Source organism: Cygnus atratus, chromosome 1 (assembly GCF_013377495.2).
Source record: "Cygnus atratus isolate AKBS03 ecotype Queensland, Australia chromosome 1, CAtr_DNAZoo_HiC_assembly, whole genome shotgun sequence".
In the NCBI taxonomy this organism is placed as follows: Eukaryota; Metazoa; Chordata; class Aves; order Anseriformes; family Anatidae; genus Cygnus; species Cygnus atratus.
The window spans coordinates 129,501,506-129,522,460 of NC_066362.1; the positions used below are offsets into that span (position 1 = coordinate 129,501,506).

Here is a 20,955-nt window from a genome sequence, read left to right on the forward strand (position 1 = left end):
ATGAGATAGCCTCAGTGTAATAAAAAAGTTCAGTTGTTACTTTGACCTACTGTTTGTTACACTTGGTGGGGAACAGGAGGGGAGGAACAACATTTCAAAAGCTGTGGACATTTCCAGGAATTCAAGGCCAAGCACATCTACCTGAACATACAGATTCATTTCTTTACACAGCTTTGTCCTTTCCTCTCACTATGCTCAAGGGCCTCCTGCTGGAAGAGTAACACATCTAGACTCAATATTTAAATTCAGTGACTAAAGTGGTTAAGATTTCAATAGCAGCCTTACTCATTTATAATTATACAGCCTGCAACTCCTGTGCCTAGCATTTATTACAACTTCATTTACGACCAGAAAGCTGTTTTAAAAACATTTTATTGTAGTTAAAAGAGAAAAAGAAAAACAAAACCAGTTGCTGCTGTTCACCAGAAGCTTTCATCATCATCTCCATGAGAAATGCCTGCAGCACTGTATTGGGGATAGGAAAGGAGGAAAAAACATGGCATTAAGTCTAAAGTAGCTTATTGTATGAAGCATACATTTGTTTCAGAGAAAGTTAAAGTTACAACAGAGTGCATCTAATCACAGGCTTTAGTCACTGACAATCTATGCTGCAGTTTTCTTGCTGTTCCAAAAGCAAGCCTTTAAGAGTGAGGATTTAGGCCACCTCATCCATCAAACAGCATTACTATCTACTACTTTGGTAGCACAAAAGAACACTGCACAAATATACTTCAGGAGCTCCAGAATAGGGTCTGGTGTGTAAAACAGCACTTTAAAGGGACAGCTAACACTGAATCATTACTAGATACAGTGAGAGTCATTTTTAATCTGCTCTATATTTTTTGCTTAGATATATTTTCAATTCTACATCTGCAGATAAACTGAAAGATTTACCACGAAACTAAAAGCGACGTGCCCTTATTTATTGAGCTCTAGCGATAACCACAGGAAATGCCCTAGCTGTGGAACTCAAATCAGGCTGCCAAAAACCTCTCTGAAATAAGATATGTGAACTAGTTTGTTAAAAGTCCATGATGCTACTAATAACTCGTAGGTAGATTCAATGCAAATAGACTGTATGCAACGTACAGCACAGACAACTTTCACAGGATCATTACTCAGGAAGAATCCGTTGTGCTTCAGCTCACCACGAAGGAACTGAGATGCTCCTCAATTGCAGATAAAAAGTTTTAATTGTGACAGCTATTGAAACAGATCATCAAATATAGTTCCTAGATCCTAATTCAATATTGTGCCTAACTTACCTGTATAAGACTTGGGAGGATCCTCAATTATTCCAACGTATTTATTTTTTATTACTAACTTGTTTAAATTTATTTTGCTTTTTATGGCTAAGAGACATTTGCCTCTTAATTCATGCTGTAAGTATTAATTAGTAGGAAGTAATAGACGTCATTTGTAGTAATGTGTGAGCCTTACCTGTCATCTTTTTCACTCGATGTAATTCCCTCTATGAGTGATATTTCTTGTATTTCTTCTTTTTTTGAATCCTGGCAGTCAAGAGGAAAATACACTTTCCGTAACTGGTTCTTAAGTCAAGGTTTAAGTGACTCTAATAATTGCTTCTGTACTTTAGGACACCTAATTGAAAATAAATATCTTCTGAAAGAGCCAGCCTATTTCTACAAATGAAGCACTGCATCTAGAATAATGAAGCTTTGGAAAAATGGGTTTGGACAGTGCCTGAATAAAACTATGCTGCAGTCTGTCATCAAAGTAATGTTCACACATGTAATTGTTCTTTAAGATCAAATTTTCCATCCTGCCAGATTATATTCTATCAACCTCATCAGTTGCGTTAGTGGAACACAAATCAACCTGTATAGATTCAAACTGATGTATTTTAATTAGGATCTCAAAATACTATATTTAAACATGGACTACTAAAAAAAACGAGGACGTATTTCTGTTTAAATACTGTCAGAGTACCTAACAAAAAATAAACAAAAAAAAACCCACACATTTGAATCAACACATTTCTGCAATACAAACACAAACGCCCATTTCTGCGAGTTGTTACATTAAAGGCTCTTAATGAAGAAAAAAATTAAAAAATGAGATTATTATTTTCATTCTAAGCATACTTAGCAAGACACCAATTCAAACAATATTTTGGGGGGCCCAGTTTTAAGAATAATCACCTGGTGTGCCAGTTCCTGCTCTCTTCTCTGCTGAATTATTTTCATGTATTTTTCTAATGGATTTGGAGTAGAATCCTTTACAATATCTTCAGCAGCAGAATTACCATTTTCAAATTTTTCTCCCTCTTTATCTTCTTTTTCTTCATCTATTTTCATCGAATCTTGGATCCACTTTAAGACAAAAAAATGAAAATTAAAGACCAATCAGATCAATAAAACTACCTTTATACCTAAATACTTGCAGGATGTAACATTAAACTTGGTAAAATATGCCAGTGTAAATAGCATTAAACTTGCTACATGCAGTTCAAGATGAAACTTTAAGTTATCACTTCAATTCAGGAGTGTCATTCAAAAAAATCTAATCTGTTTGTATGCCTGAAATGCCGTGAGGACTGAAATCCTGGCTTCTGCATATGGCTAGATCTACATGTGAATTGAAGATGAGCTGACACAGGTATGCAAGTTTCTTGAATGGCCTCGTTTGCTAGTGTGAAGGGCAGCATGATCAGTACCACTGAACTGAATTGAATTAACCAAGGTTTAAGTGTAGGAAGAGGAAGAAGAAAGAGGAGAAAACAAAAGCCAAATTTTATACAGTACGTAAAAATACCAAACATTATTTCGACATGCGCTACATCAGCTCAAAGGGATTTAAACAAACTCCACAGTCTCCTTGTAACTTCTGCTTCAAAAAAATACACCCTAAATACCATTATAAAAGCTAATGAACAGGTGGACATTAACATTTTCTGGTGATGTCGCACTCGCAGCAGTCCAGACCGGAGCAAATGTATATAGCTTGTTCCAATAGCCTGGTGACATCTGCATTTTAAGTTCTCAGCATAAAACTGTAGCTTCCAGTTACATGAAGCATGGAATAAAAAGCATCCCTTTCCAGGGAAAAAGTTACTTGGCATAACAGGAAGTTCTAGCAAGACTCTTTGGTTAATCACACAGGTTCTTAAAACAACTTAGCCTCTACTATTTTCACCTAAAAAAAGCGTAACATCTATTTTTAACTAACATCTATTTTAACACACAGCAATCCTAAACTAATATCACACTATGAAGCTACATCACTGTCAGAAATTAAAATACTAAATCACCGTCTCTTTCTTCAGCTGTTCCACTTCGTTTTGCTCTCTCTCCAAAGCTTCCTGTTGTTCTTTCTCTCTCCTTTCTTCTCTGTTTCTCCTTTCCTCTTCACAGTTTTTGTCTTCTTTATTTTGTTCTTCAATCTGTCTTTGATCCAACACAGCTGTGAAAAATTATTTCAATATCTATGACATGATTTATAGATACTTCAGTAATCTACTATGGTAGCATACAAATAAGTAACAGGTTCCTGTATAACATTAAAAGGAAATGAAAAACAACTGGAAATATATATAAATATATATATATAGATATATAAATACATATACTGGTGTTATTCTTATGTATCTGGCAATGTTTTTTTCCACCTCAATACATTTCAGTCTGGTATATGACTGCCTAAGAGTTGAACACTAGAGACAAAGTAGAGTCCAGGGAGTTGACAAATCTCTCTGCATTTCTTATTTCTAGCACAAACTTTCTCATCAAATCTGTTATGTTTAAGTTCATGTTGCTCTATTTTTTTCTCTCTAAATAAGAATTATCACAGTGTTACTATGCAGAGCAAAGTAGGAAAGCCACATACACTGCACTGAAATCATCCTCGTCTATCCAAAGAATTAAATCAGCGTTGTGACAATGCAGTTTGCAAACTGAATCAATCAATCAATAAATAAATAAAAGCCAGGCACGCAGTATAGAAAATACTTCAAAATAAAAACTTTCAGGTCTTACTTCTATCAAGAACAGAGGCAATATTTAATAATTATTCTAAAGAAGGGGAAAAGAAACATCAGAATCTTCCCTCCGGAGGCTGGGTGAAGGGCTAGGGCCAGGGTGGGGAGGGGGAAGAATTGTTAAAAGTCTTTAAATTAAAAACACATTTAAACAAAACTGGGGTGAAAAAGTCATCCTCGTACAGTAAAGCAAAAGAAAACATTCTCTTTTCTTTATTACATAATTACCACTTTTGGGAAAAGTCTTCATTCACTTTGGTGTATATACCTACAGAATGTTAAATATCTGGGGGTTTGTTCTACACACGTGACATCTAAAAAGGGCATTCACTTTTGTTTCTGAGCTGAAAACTCACTTAAGTCCTGCAGCGAAGTGGCTGTTGCTTGCATAGTGGTTGCGACATGGTTTTCATTGACAATGTCCCCAGATGGATGCAAGACATCACTTTCACACTGCTCTGGAATGTCCCCCTGATCTGGAGAAGAAATTTGAACAATGGCTTCATTATTTTGTAATTACAATAGTGGAGCAAAGGAATGGACACAAAGTGTGGGAATGGCTGAATTGGAACTCATAAATATAAGCACTAATTGAGCATTTTCCTTCCAACTTGACCATTTCCCTGAGGATGAAGAATCACAGGCTGTGCTTGCTTCTTTAATTACAGAATTGTTAGTTTTTAAATCAGCTATTGGAACACATCTGTTTACACAGCCAAAAGAGAATCATGAATAAATATACAATAGAAAACCAAAATGTTTTCATTTCTTTACATAATCACGATACAGATCACAGAAAAATTACATGTCCAAGCTTAACTCATCCCTTTCACGCACATAAAACAACCTTTAAATTACTTGATCACATACTATTTCTTTATTAGGATCCTTGCCCTCTTCAGTGCACAGGGTGGATACTGCTAACTCAAATATTCTACATTATATTTTCATCTGTGCAACAATATCACTATTACACTCTACCGCTTCTTAATGATTTATGTGCAAACTGTGCAACTGCTGTTAACTCAGTGTTATGGAAGAAAGCAGAAAGAGATGAGAAGTCAGATGTAGCCACTAGAGTTTTAGGCAGCCAACCCAAAATACACAGAACCGTTTTCCAGACATGTAGCGTAAAATAGAACAGATACTTTATGCATCTCCTTAAGTTTTGAGTAAATGTTTAAGAATATGAATTCCCCATCCTTCAAGTGTTCAAGTGTTATCAAGGCTTCAAGCATTTTTATTTATGTTTTGTAATAAAAACTGAAGTATTTTGTATGGTGACAAACAAGACACCCAGACTAACCAGTCTCTCTCTCAGAATGGTCTGAATCCCTTCAATTCAAATTCTTTTAAAGGAATTTCAGATGAAGTTATCACACAAAAGTCATGCCAAACTGTCAATCTAACAAAGTTAGGAGAAAGTTTTCAGTTTCTTACAATAGCAGCAAGAAGTCTTACCAGGTTCCCTAGGCAAATAAATTCTATGTATGTTTTACATAAGACCAAAATAATGGGTTATCATACTCAAAAGATAACATTCCTTTTTTTTTTTTTCTCCTCCTCTCTTTAGGTTTAAATTAAAAGGTTTTCAACAACAAAACTGTTTCTTAATTAAGCATCAGTATATTTCAAGGTATACGTAACGTTTAAACAGTCAAAAAATTTCTATCCCAAGTAGGTTCCTGTTAAATATTATATCTAACTTCTGAGAGCCTGTTAACCACACAAACAGGAAAAACAAATAAAACAATATAGTGAGAACCATGTTAACATTTATCATTCTGCAAAGTAAAAAGAAAAAAAGGTAACACTTCATACACCTTCATTCCTTCATGTAAGGGTGGACAGCAAGAGATGCATTATATCCTTAGGACGAGCACATACCTAAAAGCAATTAGTGCCCACAGAAATCCCAATCTTTTCTTGCTAGAGCTCACTCACAGTAGGATTAAAAGGCTCTCCATATTTTCTGGTATCTCCCATATACCATATTCTGTGATATCTCCTTCCCTCCATTGGTTTTGTCTAGTCTCATCAACCTCTCTCCTTCTTCTCTCATTCCTTCATTATATCTTATGCTCTGTATACTTAGATTTTACATTCTTCTCCTCCCCGTAATTTCTCCTGCGTTACCATCTCCCCATTTTAGCCATTCTGATTTCCTTCTACATAATGAGAATGGTTGTTTTTCTGATGCAGTCTGAATCAAGTAAAGTACTGCTAATTTAGAAAGCACTGGTATGTGCAATCTCTTACAGTTATTACTTCTGACTACGGCATGTCACTAAATGATACAGTGGTAAGCTATTTGAGCACAGCAGCTACTCAGGCCTAACTGCCAAGAAAATGCCAATCTATTCATATGTGTGATAAAGTAAAATTGAAATATTTAATGTGTTCATAAAAGCCTCTAATGTGAAAGTCAACAAATGAATCAAAATCCAATCAAAATATGAGATGAGTAGAAACCATTAGTGGTTACAGGCTTGGTTCACATTAAAATAATGCATTTAAAGCTCATAAAAAGAATACTGAATGAGGTAAATTTAAAAAAAAATGTACTGAGTAAAGCTTCAAGGAGAAATGCACAGATTAGTCATCAGCTTCCACTAGTTATCACTGAAGAGTAACAAACAGCACATTCGCTGTGTACACAAACAATAGCTTTTTTGTTTGGTCGGTTTGTTTTTAAAACACTGACTGCTGCATTCTCACGGGTTTGGGAGAGTGAGTAGGGGCATTGCTTCATCTTCCATATGACCTAACTGCACCCAAAGGAACAGGCCAGTCTCAGACTCAGGAAAACACTCACCAGTTAGGAGCATTTTTTTTTTCCAAACTCTGTTGTTCTCTCTCCCATATAATAATCAGCTCCTCACCAACTATGAATTCATGAATGATGTATGACCCCGTGACATCTCTCTGTCAGCCTCAAGAGTTTACAGACACAACAAAATTTGGATATGAGAAAGGTTCTAAAGCATACTGTTCACATCCTTCTCATTGATAATTTCACTTACTTTAAACTTACAGTTTCATGGGAGATAAAGCTGCTCAAGCCCACCATTAATGGGTTATTCAAATGCTGAAAAACTAGGAAATAAAGACAATAACTTTCTATTTCTGTCTTCTATAAAGTACATAAACTTTTATAATCCTCCTCTTTCTACAGGACCTTACTTAGATGCAAAATTTTCTAAAACTGACTCTGCATGCCTAACTCCAGCATATAAAAAAGAAGGAAACATTTCTGTAGCACACAAAATAAAACACAACATAATGCCAGAATTCCTCCTGCAATGTAGACCAAAAAATGTAAATAAATAAAATTCTCCTCTCAGAAGGAAAAAAAAAAAAAAAAAAAAAAAGATAAATTCACATTTCAGTAACTTAACCATACATTCCGAGTGCACTCTGAGATATTCTGAAGTAACCTCTAACTTGTAACACTACTTAATCCTCGGTTACCGAAGAAGAAATCAACAATACTGACTGCTGCAGAAATTTATCTTCAGAGCTATAACTTGGTAATCCTGCTCTGATATTGGACCACGAAAAACACTCCTTGTGATTTTATTTTATGCAGCACATATAATAGGGCCTCAGGTTAGTTCATATACTCGTACACTTTGCTTTAAAAAGAAAAAAAAAATCCTACACCATTTTAAAACATTCTGAAGCAACTGTCAGACCTACATGCATTAATCAGAACAAGATTATGCAAGGTTTCTGAACAAAAAGTACGTTCCCAAATTTCAGAACCAAATGGATTTTAGTATCTACATATTTCTCCATACCCTTCTCCTCTAAAGATGCAAATATGAAGAAAAATGATTTTCATCACCTGAGACAGTTTCTTTTTTCTTATTTTCTTCAACTACAGTCCTAACCTGTTCAAGACAATCGTCTTCCAACTGTTAAGCCCTATGGCGTCAAATAAGCCATTTAAAATGCACTAAAACTTACATTCAAGAGAAGAAACGTGTTCTTCAAGGTCCTCGTATAGTAGTTTCTCTGGTTTGGGGTTACTGCTCAAATCTTGGTTATCTATTTGTTGATTCTGAAGTCTGAAAGAAGGAGGAAAGTAAACAATTTGAATAAATACAAACACTAAATCCTTTAAGCAAATAACTACCAGAGATTTAAGTACAAGGCTTACTCACATGCACAGCAACAGACTAAACCTAATGTAAAACCTATAACGGCACAATGCTACAACTTTCTGCCTCCAAAGTCAAGGTATTTAAATACAGTTCTCTAACTTTTACCAAATGACAGCTCCATCACTCTGATAAGGTGCTGCCCCTGCAGCCTTTCCCCAAGGCCTACACGTGACATAAAGCTATTAGATTAAAACAATATACACACAAAAGGCATAAAGAGGAATAAGGAAAAAAAAAAAAAAAGAAGAAAAAACAAGAAATACAACAAAGCATGACACACAGTCAACTGAAATTTTTTAAATTGCCTTTTTTTGGCTCTGTGTTAATCTAATTCCCACTTTCACGTCACTTTAACAGATGTGTTTGAGATGTATTAGGATTAGGTGTCTGGCAAAACATGTATTCAGGGGTGAAAATCTGGGTTCTGTGAAAAATGGGGTTAGTGCCCTCATTCTAAATCCCCGTTTATCTAATCAGAAAGATGATGTGAAAGAACAATATCTCCCATGTGACCTTGCTACTAAACTGTGACCAGAATCAGAATAGAAAAATAGTACAGGTCACGAATCCATCAGCAGCTCTTTATAAAGGAGCTTACTTCACACCAGCTGTTGCTGGTGTACATTGTTCCATAAATATGTTTGTGCTTATAATTTCTAAGCAATTCAAGACTTCCACGTGGGCAAAAGTAGAGAAAAAAAAATACATACCCCAATAACAAGGCATGTTCAACAAAAACAGTAAGTCTGGGGAAAAAAAAAATAGATCTGCATTTTCAGAAGGATGGTTCGATAACATCAGTGGCAAAAAACATTCTGTAAATTTAACACAGCAAAGTAGGTGGAACTCCAAGTTTTTGGAAGTCCATGTTTTTAGTCTCAAGAACATGCATGCCACATCCTTCAATACTGTATCCTGTAGCACTGCTAGGAAGACACTCAGTACACTGCCACAGATTTAGCAAAGAGAAGAAGAGCCCTGCCTCATTAAGATCATTACACACGTGTACTTCCAAACAATTTTCAAAATCTGTTTTGTCAATGTTGACGACCAAACCCCGGACTGTACCTTACATCACTGTTTCATAAAACAATATTGATGCGCCAATCAACACCAAATAAATTGCAAGAGTTATACTTAAAATGACCATTAGAGTCAAAAAACAACCTCCACTATCTGTTTTACTAATGTCTAAAATTAACTTCTTAGCCTAAAACCGGTAACAACCCTCACAATCAACTTCTTCAGTCCCACATGAAAAAGGAATGGTTTAGATAATAATCTGCCTTATAACTCTAGTCTTCCTGTCTGTATTTATTGGCTTCCTTCATACCACTCACATTTTTAAACACAAATAAACAAGGATCTCCTAGTCACAGAAGCAATTGTTGTTCCCCACTGACAGAGGCCTAGCTTAATGGCTTACTGGTGTTACAACATCTTCTTTTCTTTTCTTTTCTTTTCACATAAATTCCCATTGCCAATTAAAATCCGCAGGTCATAAACTAATCCCACAATGCACATCAATGATGTGGCATTTGCTAATAATGAGAGTAAACAACTGGAAAAGCCCACACATGCATTTCTCAAATATTTCATGCAACAAAAAACAGTCCAAGTCACAAGAAATTCCAAAATACTCAACAAAAGAATGTTTTCCCTGTTAAGAAAGTCTTGGGAAAGCAGCAAGTCCAAGAAAGCTATTGGGACTATATATCCTTGCTTTGTCGTGAGGAACCCAGGAAAGCAACTACCACCCATAGGCCCTGGCCTGTTCTCTGTAACACAACTTGCTCCTACTGCTTACTGTTCCCACAGCATATTTATTCCCTTTTGTAAAGCTGAGACTCCACAACATCCTTCCAAGAAGTATGCTTCCTCACAGCACTGAAGCATTTTCCCAAATAACCTTAACATGGAGGTTAACACAACCTTCAGTTTGTAAGTTCTGTTACAATACAGCAAATCTGATGCATACTGTAGAAAATGTGAATGAATAGACAAAGAAAATAGCCACTTAAAGGCAGACACCAAGCTAAGTCAGAACTAATCTCACAGCTTCTAGAAATCCCAACAGCTTCTTTTCAAGGCCAAGAACTTCAAGGATCTCCCCAAATTCTAATGATAGCAGAGATCCTCTCTACATTAAATGCGCATGAAGGACTGGATAGCAAGAAAATAAAGCCCTGTGAATGCCAGCTAGAGCTGCCCCACGACGAACCATCTTTCTTCAACCATCAAATCTAGAAGGATGTCTAAGACTGATTCAAGTGCCTTTTCCTGGGAAAAAAACATATTATATATGAAATACTCATTATTTTTTTTCTGAAGACACGTACTCAAGATTCTCAGTCTTGGAAAGTAATTACTTTTTTGGAGTTACTCAGCATAGATCTCAAAACACAGGAAAAAAGAAAAGCTCTGCTACCTTTCTCCTTCCTACGTGCAAGGGAGACTGCAGATTTCTATTCTGAAAGAAGTTATACAGGCACAGGAACATACTTTTCAGAGAAAAAACACATCAGCATTACAACTTTCTACTGAAGTGAGAATGTACAGCAGTCTTGATTTACATTCTTAAACAAGCATCAGAAATTACTGAGTTTCAATCAGCGGAGGAAAGGTCACTGATGTGAAAAACAGATACGATGGAAGAGAATGAGAATTGCTCAATGAATTAGTGGTGGTAGGTTTTTGTTGTTGTTGTTTTGTTTTTTATTAAAGGTTTTTGTGTGTATCAGATATAACCTTGATAGCTTTTGAACATCAAGCATATGCAAAAGGACTGTTTTGATATGGGATTGATGACAGACTGTCACTACTTTGGACAGGAATTTGTGATGAGTTTGTCATTGAAAAAATAATTTCAAGTCATTGAAACATGAAGTTTACCCTTTTCAGGTCTCAACATTGTTTTCTGAAATTAAGTTTGTTCTCAAGTCAGTCCACAATTTCAGCAGGACTTCTCACTAGTCTTATCAGGACCATATGTATATGGATGACACAGAAGCCTACTAGAAGAATCAAAACTGCTAAATCCCAATAGAGCTCATGAAATCAAACTGCTAAAAATATGTTCACATTCAGTTAATTCACACAAGGGCAAAAACATACCATGTGATAACTCACTGGCCACTGTAGTACCTTCATTTTCCCATTTGCAGCATGTTACAGGCAGATGGTCCAAAGTTACTGGACACCAAGAAAACTCAGATATACCTCAAAGAGCTTGATATTGAAAGTCCTTACCTGCCAGGCTGAACTGAACCGACCCATAAAGATTACCACGTCTAAAGTCAAACACACATTCCTCACACATTAAAAAAAATATAATTTCTTATTAATCAAGATTTTTCAAAGCTCTTACACAGAATTAAACAATTGACTTGCATGCCACAGATTTACTTTTAGAAAGCATGTTTTCCAAAATTAGTGATTAACTGAATATTAATTTGTAAGCAATGAAACTTTCATTCAGCTGTCTGAATGTGGTCTTCTGTGTAAGGAAATAAGATCAAACTGAAGGTCTAACTGACACAACAAATTTCAAGCACTGCACAACTTGCAGCACTCTTGAAATACAAGGATCCACACCACACTTTGCTTTATGTAACAGCATCCAGTGGTTTCAAAAGTTCATCAGAACACTGACACATGAAAAGTTTTAAATGGAAAAAAGGGAAAGGGATTGGGAAAGGGAGAAAATATTCTAAAGACAGAAACCCCTATCTGTCTTTAGAACAGTTTTAACTTATAAAACCATGGCTTGTTTGAATTATTAAAGCAGTTATCACCATGAACAGATGTATGTTGTTTTTTTTTAAATGTTAAAAATGTTGCTCTGTAAATGATATTACCTGATTTTCTCTCTGTGACTGGATGGTGAGGAAGAAACAGACTCAGAACATGAAAGGACGTGTGGCTTTGAAATAGGAGAAAGCACCTGGTCAACACTCTGCTGGGAAGAGGCAAGGTACAAGTCACTGATGTCTGCAGAATAAAAAAAACCATAGTTTATATTAGTCAGTATTTATCCTACTACTTCTCAGATAAGACTTTTTCACAACACATGCATAATTACACTATGCACACACTGCCACTACAGGGAAGTTAACATCCAGACCTCTACGGCTAAATACGAATTTTCTTGTACTGGTTATTTCGAACAGGGTAGGACCTGATAATGAAAACAGCAAATTTGCTCAAACAGCAGAGTCTGTCATTTCAAATCTGCCAGTGACCCACACATAAAGAGAATTAAAAATAAATAAATAAAGTAAGAATTTAACAGAAGCCAGATGAAGCAGTCTTCATGTTACTTGTGCACATGTAACTACAATAGCTACATGAAAAGATAAGAATATAGATGATTAATTGTAATTGCATAGTTTTAATAATGTCCCAAAGCAGTTACATTGAATATCAGCTTTTAAAAGAATCTCCGCATATTGTAGGATTACACTTGTTGCAAATACTATGGAATAGTCTCATCTTTAATACTACCTGAATTGAATGCAGTGTGTGTAGCCTCCCTCCATGTACTTCCTCAGTGACAGTTTCCACAAAGAACTGATACTCCTAACAGCTAGCACACTTTGTCTCTGACTTTCCCTCACTTCAGGCAGCATGTCTTTACTGTGAGAGTGAGCAAGCACTGGCACTGGAAAGGCTGTGGATTCTCCCTCCTTGGAGATCTTCAACAACAACCTGAAGATGGGCCTGGGCAGCCTGCTCTGGGTGTCCCTGCTTGCACAGGGCTTGGAGCAGGTGACCTCCAGAGGTCCCTGCCAGCCTCAGCCATGCTGTGAGTCTGCGATTTTCCTGCCCCTTAGCAAATAATGAATGAGTGAAAGACTATCACTGCTAAATCTTACTGTTCCAGTCATGCAAGAGGAACAATAAGCACGACTCCAGAAAGGTCCCATATTAGCTATCATAACTTACCATCTGAAAGTTTTTTATTACTAAGAACTCTTTCCAATTTGGAAACAGGAGTAGAAGAAAGGCATCTTGAAGAAGGTGTTCCTCTGTGTGGTGGCGTTGAAGGATTTTTAAAGCCATCAGGCTGCCCAGATCTTCCAATGTATTTTTCACCTCTCGGACTGCTCACAGGGGAATGCTGGGAGCTAGGATTATCCTCTAAAAGTTCATGCTGTGTAGTCAAGGGGGCTCTACCGACAGCACACTGTAGAAGTAAAGGGGACTGCATCTTTCTCGGTGTTCTGCTTGCAGCTGTATCCTGCATTACTCTGTGTTGGTAGTTTCTGTAGGCTTCTTCCAAATACTCTGCCTCTTTTTCTAGTTCTTTTATTCTAGCCCGGGTTTGCGCCATACACTCCAGGTCAGAATCTGGAGAAGCACTGCGCGTCTGTAACTGCTGACGGTAGCCAACTCTTGGCACAGCATTTCCCTTCACGACATCACTCACAACGGGATTCTTCAGGAATGTGCTGTCCACATAGATATCATGAGGTACAATTCTATCATCAATGAAGTCAATGACAGAACGATCGACAAGCGAAGGCTTGGGGTTCCGATACACTTCATTTTCCAGAGCTAAATGACCAAGAATGTGAGTGACAGTTAAGACACAGAGATGCACATAGCTAAACAGAAATAATAAAATGTGGCATTTAAATTCCAATTTGATCAAAATGATTTTAACATGCAATTTGTTTAAATTTTGAGAGTTTAATGTATTGGTTTAAATGTGTATTTTTATGTAGTTGCATAGCTGCAAGTTATCACTGATATTAATTGTATATACAATTATTTCATGTAAAAACCTACCTGAAAAATACACACTTACTAAACATTCTTACACTGTCACTTCTTAAATCATGTTTAAAAGAATAATAAAAATGTCACCACGCAGGACAAATTATATCCAATGTTAAAGGGTGATGGACACAGGCCAGGCCAAAAGTCCACTTCTATTTAGATCAAAAAGAACTTGGGAAAAAGTAACATAATATAAATGTAATGTGTTTTTTTGTTTTTTGTGCTTTTTTTTTGTTTTTTTTCAAATAAGTATTCCTCAAAAATTATCAGTTAAATGGAAATTTTCGGGGCTTTCTGCTGCCTGGATTGCACTTGTGTGTTTCAGTAAGCAAAAGACCCATCTATAGGGCTGCATCATTCTCAGCAAAAAGACCACATTATTTTCATTCTACCTGAACGGTTTCTTCAATGACATCCTTAACTCTGATGCAAAATGAAATTCCATGCAGTACTTTGTCACTAAATTAACATATATTTGCTGTTTTCATACTGATGAATTTCCAATTCCAAATAGTACTGAGAGTAATAACACATATGAAGATGTACATATTGGTCTAAACAATCATATAAAGTATTGCATATACTGAACTACGGTGGAACACATTGTATGTAATGTATAATCATTGCAGAATTCAATTACATATTTTAAAATAAAATATATGTACCAAAACTTGAATTTATCATACTTGATATCAGTTTGACAGGCACCTTTAGAACACCATTTCTTCAGCAGACTGAATTGCTCTACAAAGCGCCTTTGTCTTCTTAATGACTATGCAAGGTGCTTAAGTTATTAGCTTTGATAACAACTTTAAAAGTTAGGTTTAAAATTGTGAGATGTGCAATATAATTTCAAACTGATTATTCTTATTATGAACATTCAAGAATCAAAATGCATTAAAACACAATTCCCCCCCCGGAAAAACGTGATTATGTTATCACCAAATATTAATGTCTTTATACTGAGGAAAAACATAGGCAATAAAAAAATTATATAAAAAAAAAAAGCAAGAGTGTTTATCAATATGATGAGAGGCGCTTTATATATATAAATATATATTTATTAATGATCGGGGAGGAACACTTTCCCTTCCTCTTATATGTTTGCTTTCTGAAAGGAAGGAAAGTTGTAATCAGGCTGCATTTTAAACTGGGCTTTTAAATAGATTTTGATTTTCAACTTGAAATGTTTCAATGTTTAGACTTGAAACTACTCAGTGGTGGCATATTACTTCCATGCAACTCTAGCTCTTTTAAGCATCTGGAAGTTCTTATCCTGGTTAGGTAAGTGAACTTTGTAATGGACTTCTTTGGTATAAGACACAAACCTGCCTGTGTTTGTTTCAACTGTAGTTTCAGTTCCTCAACCTGCACATTTAACTTCCTTACAGTAGCTTCAGAGTCCAACAGTTGGGTCTTTAACTGGGCAGCACGCTCAACCTAAAGATCAGGGGAAACAAAAAATATAATTCAAACAACTAGAATAACCTGAACTGTTTGAATACTTGTGTCCTTCTAATCGTTTTTCAGGTCCAGCAAAACCATATATATACATAGTATCCCACTGAAAGCCAGAGCTGAAAACTTAGTGGCTTGGAAAGATTTACTTTGGTTGGTTGTTTTATTGTGGGTGGGGTTTTTTTGGTTGGTCGTTTTTCTAAGTTGTTTACATAAAAATAAGCAGAGAACAAACCATTCCCATAACCACATGCAGAAAGAACAGCCTGCACAGGTACACAGATAAACATTAGCAACATGACAAGAAGAAGAAAGAACTCAAATTATTAATAAAGAATCATTTACCTCACTTTGTAGCTGCTTTTGCAAAAACTGCTTATCACTTTCAAATTCATCTAGTGCCAGCCTCCTGGAACGTTCTACCCTCCTCAGCTCTGCCTGGCAGGCCAGGTGCTCCACTGAGGGCTGGGACAATTCTTCCCGAAAAGAGAAATACCAGACAGTCAGACAGAGAATGACAAGCGTGCACTTTTCTATAAGATACACCTACAAACTTAAAGACGATTTATTTTCAAGCACATAACAAAGTATTTTAAAACTAGGCTTTGTTTGAATAAAGTACCTGAGGATTTTTTTTCTTCCTTTTACAAAGAACTGAAGGTTTTTTTTTAGCATAGTTTTTTTTAGTTTTAGCATAGTTGCTTAAGGACTAGACCCAGATTTTCCTATTATGGAAGAAAAATACACATTCCTACCTAACTGGGTACATACATCTCTATTTTCTAGTAATCTCGGATGCACATTAAAAATACACATCACTTGCTAACTAGTCAGGTGAACCCTTAAGAAAAAAAAAAAAAACAATGTTCCTTTTGCCATTACTAAGCATACTAACACTACTGTTGGAAATATTGTACTTCTTTTTTTAAAAGATGAAAGGGATATTCCTTGTGTTATTATTATAGCTACCACTTAATTCAGGATTTCTATTATACAGACATATTGAAGAAAAACTTCTAACATCTAGGACTTTGATTCATTTTACACTAACATTATATGGGGTTTTGTGCAAACTACTAGTAAACATAATACAAAGAATGTATTTTAATGAAGAAGCATTTCTAAAGAAATACTTGCAGGGAAACACAAACAAGAAAATTACTAAATTATTCACACTCACTGTCTCGAAGATGCTGGTTCTCACTGCGAGTCTCATCCAGCTGTTGCCTAAGTAGTTTATTCTGCACTTGGAGCTCCAGTTTCTCCTCCTTTAGCAAAGGATAGTCTGACACCTCTTTCAGTTTTTCTGTCAACAGCTGATTCTGTTTATTTACCAACAGAACCTGAGCTTTCACTGACTCCAAATCCAGCTGCAGACAAAGAACAGTTTAGAAGCTTATGAAGTTGTTTCTCAAGAAAAACTGTTACTTACTTACTTTTAATACTACTTAACAGTGAATTTTATTTCACTTTTTTTTTAAAATGTAGTTCAAATGCACTCATTACAATACAGCTTCTCCAAATTCAGGCTTACAATTACCTCAAGCTCTTTTGTGCGCGATACAGCTTGCTTGAGTTCCTCCTTTTTTGAATTAATAGCAACGGCTTCTTCATGCAAAAGCATAGCCTTCTCTGCAGGAAGGATTACAAATGCTGAATTAAATTAATAGATAATTATATTTTAAAAAGTATCAGAAAAAAAATAGTTTAAGGTGCTAAGTCCAACATTCAGTTTAATTCAATGCTTAAAAAATGACTGAATGTCATGTATGCTTACACACACCTCCAAAATTAAGTAAATCACTGGGTGTGCGTGCATATATGCATGTGTACTACTTCAGAACTAATTAAATCAAATTCATACACACAATACATCATTTCTTTCACATGACCCTAACTTAGAAGTCTAAATATGCTATCTGTCCCAGCTCTCTTCTCAAGCTTCAGTTAAACATCTTGTGTACAATAAATGTAGAAACTGGCAACAATTCAACCAGAGTGTACCAGAGTTCAATTACAGAATGAATGAGCTGCTAGAACTTAAGAGGAATCTGGGAAACTGAAAAAGCAGGAGGCCTTGCAGCCTTCATGTGAAGCACCAGCTCGTGGTTCCCACTATATATTAAACTGTTATACTGCAAGGAGTTGCTGACCTGCCATCGGATCCTGCTACATGTTTTTCAAAGACTAGGTTAATGGCTTTTTTGCCACTTACACCAGCGTTACTGAACGCTGTTACTGTGTAGTAACAAGTGTTTTGATCCTAGGTAGTAAATGCTTTAAAGAGCTACTTTATTAAACTCAGATGGTTACCTTTATTTTTTTTCTCATCTTCAGAAACTTGATTAGTTCTGGATATGTATTCTTCTCTTAATTCAAGCTGATATCTAGAAGTAAAAAGAATTATGTGCCCAAAGTCCGTGTGTATACATGCACGTGTGTTTGTGTAAACTCTAGTCTTTGCCAAAACTAAGCTCTAATCACACAATTATTTGTTTTGCACAATCATGTAAACAGCTGGAAAGGGTCCTGCCACTCACTCTCTTCAACCACCTGCTCAAGAAGCAAGTCAACCACCAACATCAAATCAGGTGAGCCATGTTTTTTTCCTCAACAACTCTTGAAAACCTCAAAGGATGTAGAATCCACCACCTCCCTGGGTGACCTGTGCTAATGCTGCGCTACCCTCTCAGTAAAATAAGAATTTCTCTATGTCCCACCTGAACCTCTCAAGCCATGGTTTATTGGCCCAGTCCTGTTACATTGTCTGGCATTTGCATGCTACAAAATACATGAAAAATAACTATAAAAATGAGTGAAAAATTCAAGCAGCTGTGGGGTACAACCAGATCATCTAGGCTCATCTGCAACAGGCTAAAGAAGCTGCATTCCCTCAACTTGTCCTCATAGGTCACATTTGGTAGTCACATAAGGGTCTTGACAGACCCTTACCAGGCACTCCCCAATTTCTCCACAACTCTATTGAACTGAGGAGCCTAAAACTCAGTATGGTATTCCTAGTGCAGTCTTCACCAGTAGCTTAAGGGGACAGTAACTCCCCTCAGTTTGTTGGCCGTGCTCCTGCTAATGTCACCCATCATGCCGTTTGCCTGATTTGCCAGAGCATGCTGGTGGATCACAGTCAGCCTGGCACTCACTGTAAATCCTGTGTCCTTTTCAGAAAGGCAGCTGCTCGCTCCGTTCCTTTTCCCCACCTGCACCACTGCGGAAAGATACTCTGTCCCGAGAGCTGAGCTTTGTGGTTCTCCTTGTTAAAATTCCTAAGATTTATGTTGGCACCATCCCCAAGCTTATCAAAGTCTGTCTGCATTGAAACGCTGCCATTTGTCGTGGCAGCCATTCCCCTTAATTAAGCTTCGTGTTCAAAGTTGCTGAGGATGCACAGTGTCATCATCCAGATCACGGATGAAGGTACTGAACAGTACAGGACAGTACTGGCTCCAAGGGCGCTCTGCATGCCATCAGCCACCAGCTAGACGCTGAGCACTGCCCAGATATACTGCTATTCACAGCCCAGTCAGCCAACTGTACTGGTCAATTTTACGGCAATCTATAGGAGCTAAGAACGAGCAGCATTTTGTATGACTGGAACAGAAATTATAAACACATTTGTGTAAATGACCCGGACCAGTCAGATCCTTCTTGCAATTATTACTTTTAAAGTTTATCCTAGAAATAAATTATTCCTTTCCCAACAAACATCATTATTTCTATACAATAAATAGCAGCTCTGTGCTACTTTTCATTGAGGATTTGGGACAAGGATTTTATCTTCCTGAGCACTTGCAGCTTGTCTAAAACACTTTTTAAATTGATAGAACAAGGTAAGCAACTGTTAATCCTTAAAATAATTTCCCTTTCCTCATGAACCAAAAGCACTTTACAAGCATTATCTGTAACTAGCTGTTAGCGGTTAACTGGATAACATAAGGTACGAGGGTAAGCCAATTAGCTCAGCATTTCATTGTTCTCTGACAAAACCCTGTTATCTACTCAGTTCCAGCTGAGAAATCATTCTTATCAAAACCTACTCTTTATATCTTTCCTCTGCAATTTAAATAAAGACACGCTAACAGAGATTCTACTTACTGTTTACTGATGGCTGATACGAACAGTTGATACTTGGCTTGCAAAAAAAAGTCATGATACATCAGTCATTTGGTTTACTTCCCTAACTGGAAGACTTTCATGCCATGATATAAGCATGAGCAATAACATACTGGGAGCACCTGCCTGCACTGAGGCATCAAGGAACCTTCAAGTGACCACAGCACTCAAAGCAAGTGCAGTAGCAAAGGATATATCCACTGCAACACCTCAAAAGCGGTCACAGATGAGTATTTCAAAGAGCGTTTCTAGGCAAATTCTTTGAAACCATGTTCAAGGAAATTACAGTCATTAAGACAGGGTGATCTAGAACAGAGACCCCCAAAATGCGGAGGCATTAAACCTTAATGAAGAACTAATCTGTTTGCAATATGGGCTGGTGTGTCTCGCACCCCTTTTCCAAGAAATCTCCGACACCTCTTTAGTTAATTTAACCTCCATGCTTCTTCTGTGTCCATAGAAAGGTCAGTTCTTTAAATTCTGGTCAAACAAACTAATACTGGTTCAAATCCTCTTGTCTACACATGCAACTTATCTGACATCTCTTCCCCATATAACAAGGCAGAATTTAAGCCACAAAAATAATATAACCTATAATCAAAAGAGAATTATTTTCTATAGCGAGCATTTTTTGAACCTGAAAGAACACTTTGTTTCACTATCAAAGAGATAAAATATATAAATAATTCTAGCCAACTAAAACAAGAACATAAGTGAACATTTTAAAGTCCTTGCTTTGTTACGTTAGTCAAATAAATCCTCTAGAATGTATTATTCTGTTTTCATAGGAATTAGTACATGTTCTATTAGAGACAAAAGAAAAAATTACTTTAGAAGTTCAGTCTTAAGCTTCTGGTCATAAGACTCCTCTATGTTCTTCACAGCAACCTCCCGACGTCGAAGTGCATCATCAATAGTTTTATTTTTCTCTTCCTGAAGTTTCTGAGTGCTGAAACAATCATAAATATACAAAGACTGATTACAAAGCCAAAACTTAATTTTTTTATATATATGTTTTTTTTCTTAAAATAACAGTGACATCAAAGGCTGATGTGTGTGCTAGGAACACCTTAGAAATTTAAAATTATGATCAGAACCTGTCACTGCAATTCGTTAAGAACAAGGAAATGTGACACAAACTAAATTGCCCTAATTAAAATCCAGTACCAATCAATTATGAAGCTATCCCGGGGTAACCCTAGTTCAGCTTCCCACACCAGAAAGCCTTCAGAGATAGTGCTGAGCGCTATCAGCACCCTCTGCTGGCTTGTTAAAAAAAAAAAAAAGCCACAAGTTATTAGTGTGATGCTTATTTTGCTATATAAAACAGATGACAGAGTAAGTACTATTAAAAACCTAGCCAAAACCAGTTTAGTTATTTTCTGATTTAACCAAGTAAAACTCATCGTATTAGGCCAACAGTCC

At 36.4% G+C, this 20,955-nt stretch overlaps 1 protein-coding gene across 5 annotated transcripts in view; it reads right to left on the reverse strand.

The window, feature by feature from the left end:
• Positions 1-356: 356 nt before the first annotated feature.
• The window catches only part of OFD1 (OFD1 centriole and centriolar satellite protein), a 30,405-nt gene continuing 9,806 nt past the window's right edge, over positions 357-20,955 (reverse strand). For 3 of the 5 annotated variants that reach the window (XM_035542062.2, XM_035542061.2, XM_035542063.2), the window contains 14 exons: positions 20,360-20,479; positions 17,716-17,789; positions 16,943-17,034; positions 16,583-16,772; positions 15,748-15,878; positions 15,273-15,384; positions 13,108-13,719; positions 12,021-12,153; positions 7,967-8,067; positions 4,354-4,473; positions 3,272-3,423; positions 2,163-2,333; positions 1,441-1,511; positions 357-465 (listed from right to left, as the gene is read on the reverse strand). In XM_035542062.2, the coding sequence (XP_035397955.1) occupies positions 420-465; positions 1,441-1,511; positions 2,163-2,333; positions 3,272-3,423; positions 4,354-4,473; positions 7,967-8,067; positions 12,021-12,153; positions 13,108-13,719; positions 15,273-15,384; positions 15,748-15,878; positions 16,583-16,772; positions 16,943-17,034; positions 17,716-17,789; positions 20,360-20,479 (2,125 nt within the window). In that variant the 3' untranslated portion in view covers positions 357-419. Of the gene's footprint in view, positions 466-1,440; positions 1,603-2,162; positions 2,334-3,271; positions 3,424-4,353; positions 4,474-7,966; positions 8,068-12,020; positions 12,154-13,107; positions 13,720-15,272; positions 15,385-15,747; positions 15,879-16,582; positions 16,773-16,942; positions 17,035-17,715; positions 17,790-20,359; positions 20,480-20,955 lie in introns of those variants that run through there. The other 2 variants (XM_050709005.1, XM_050709007.1) reach the window with 1 other exon arrangement.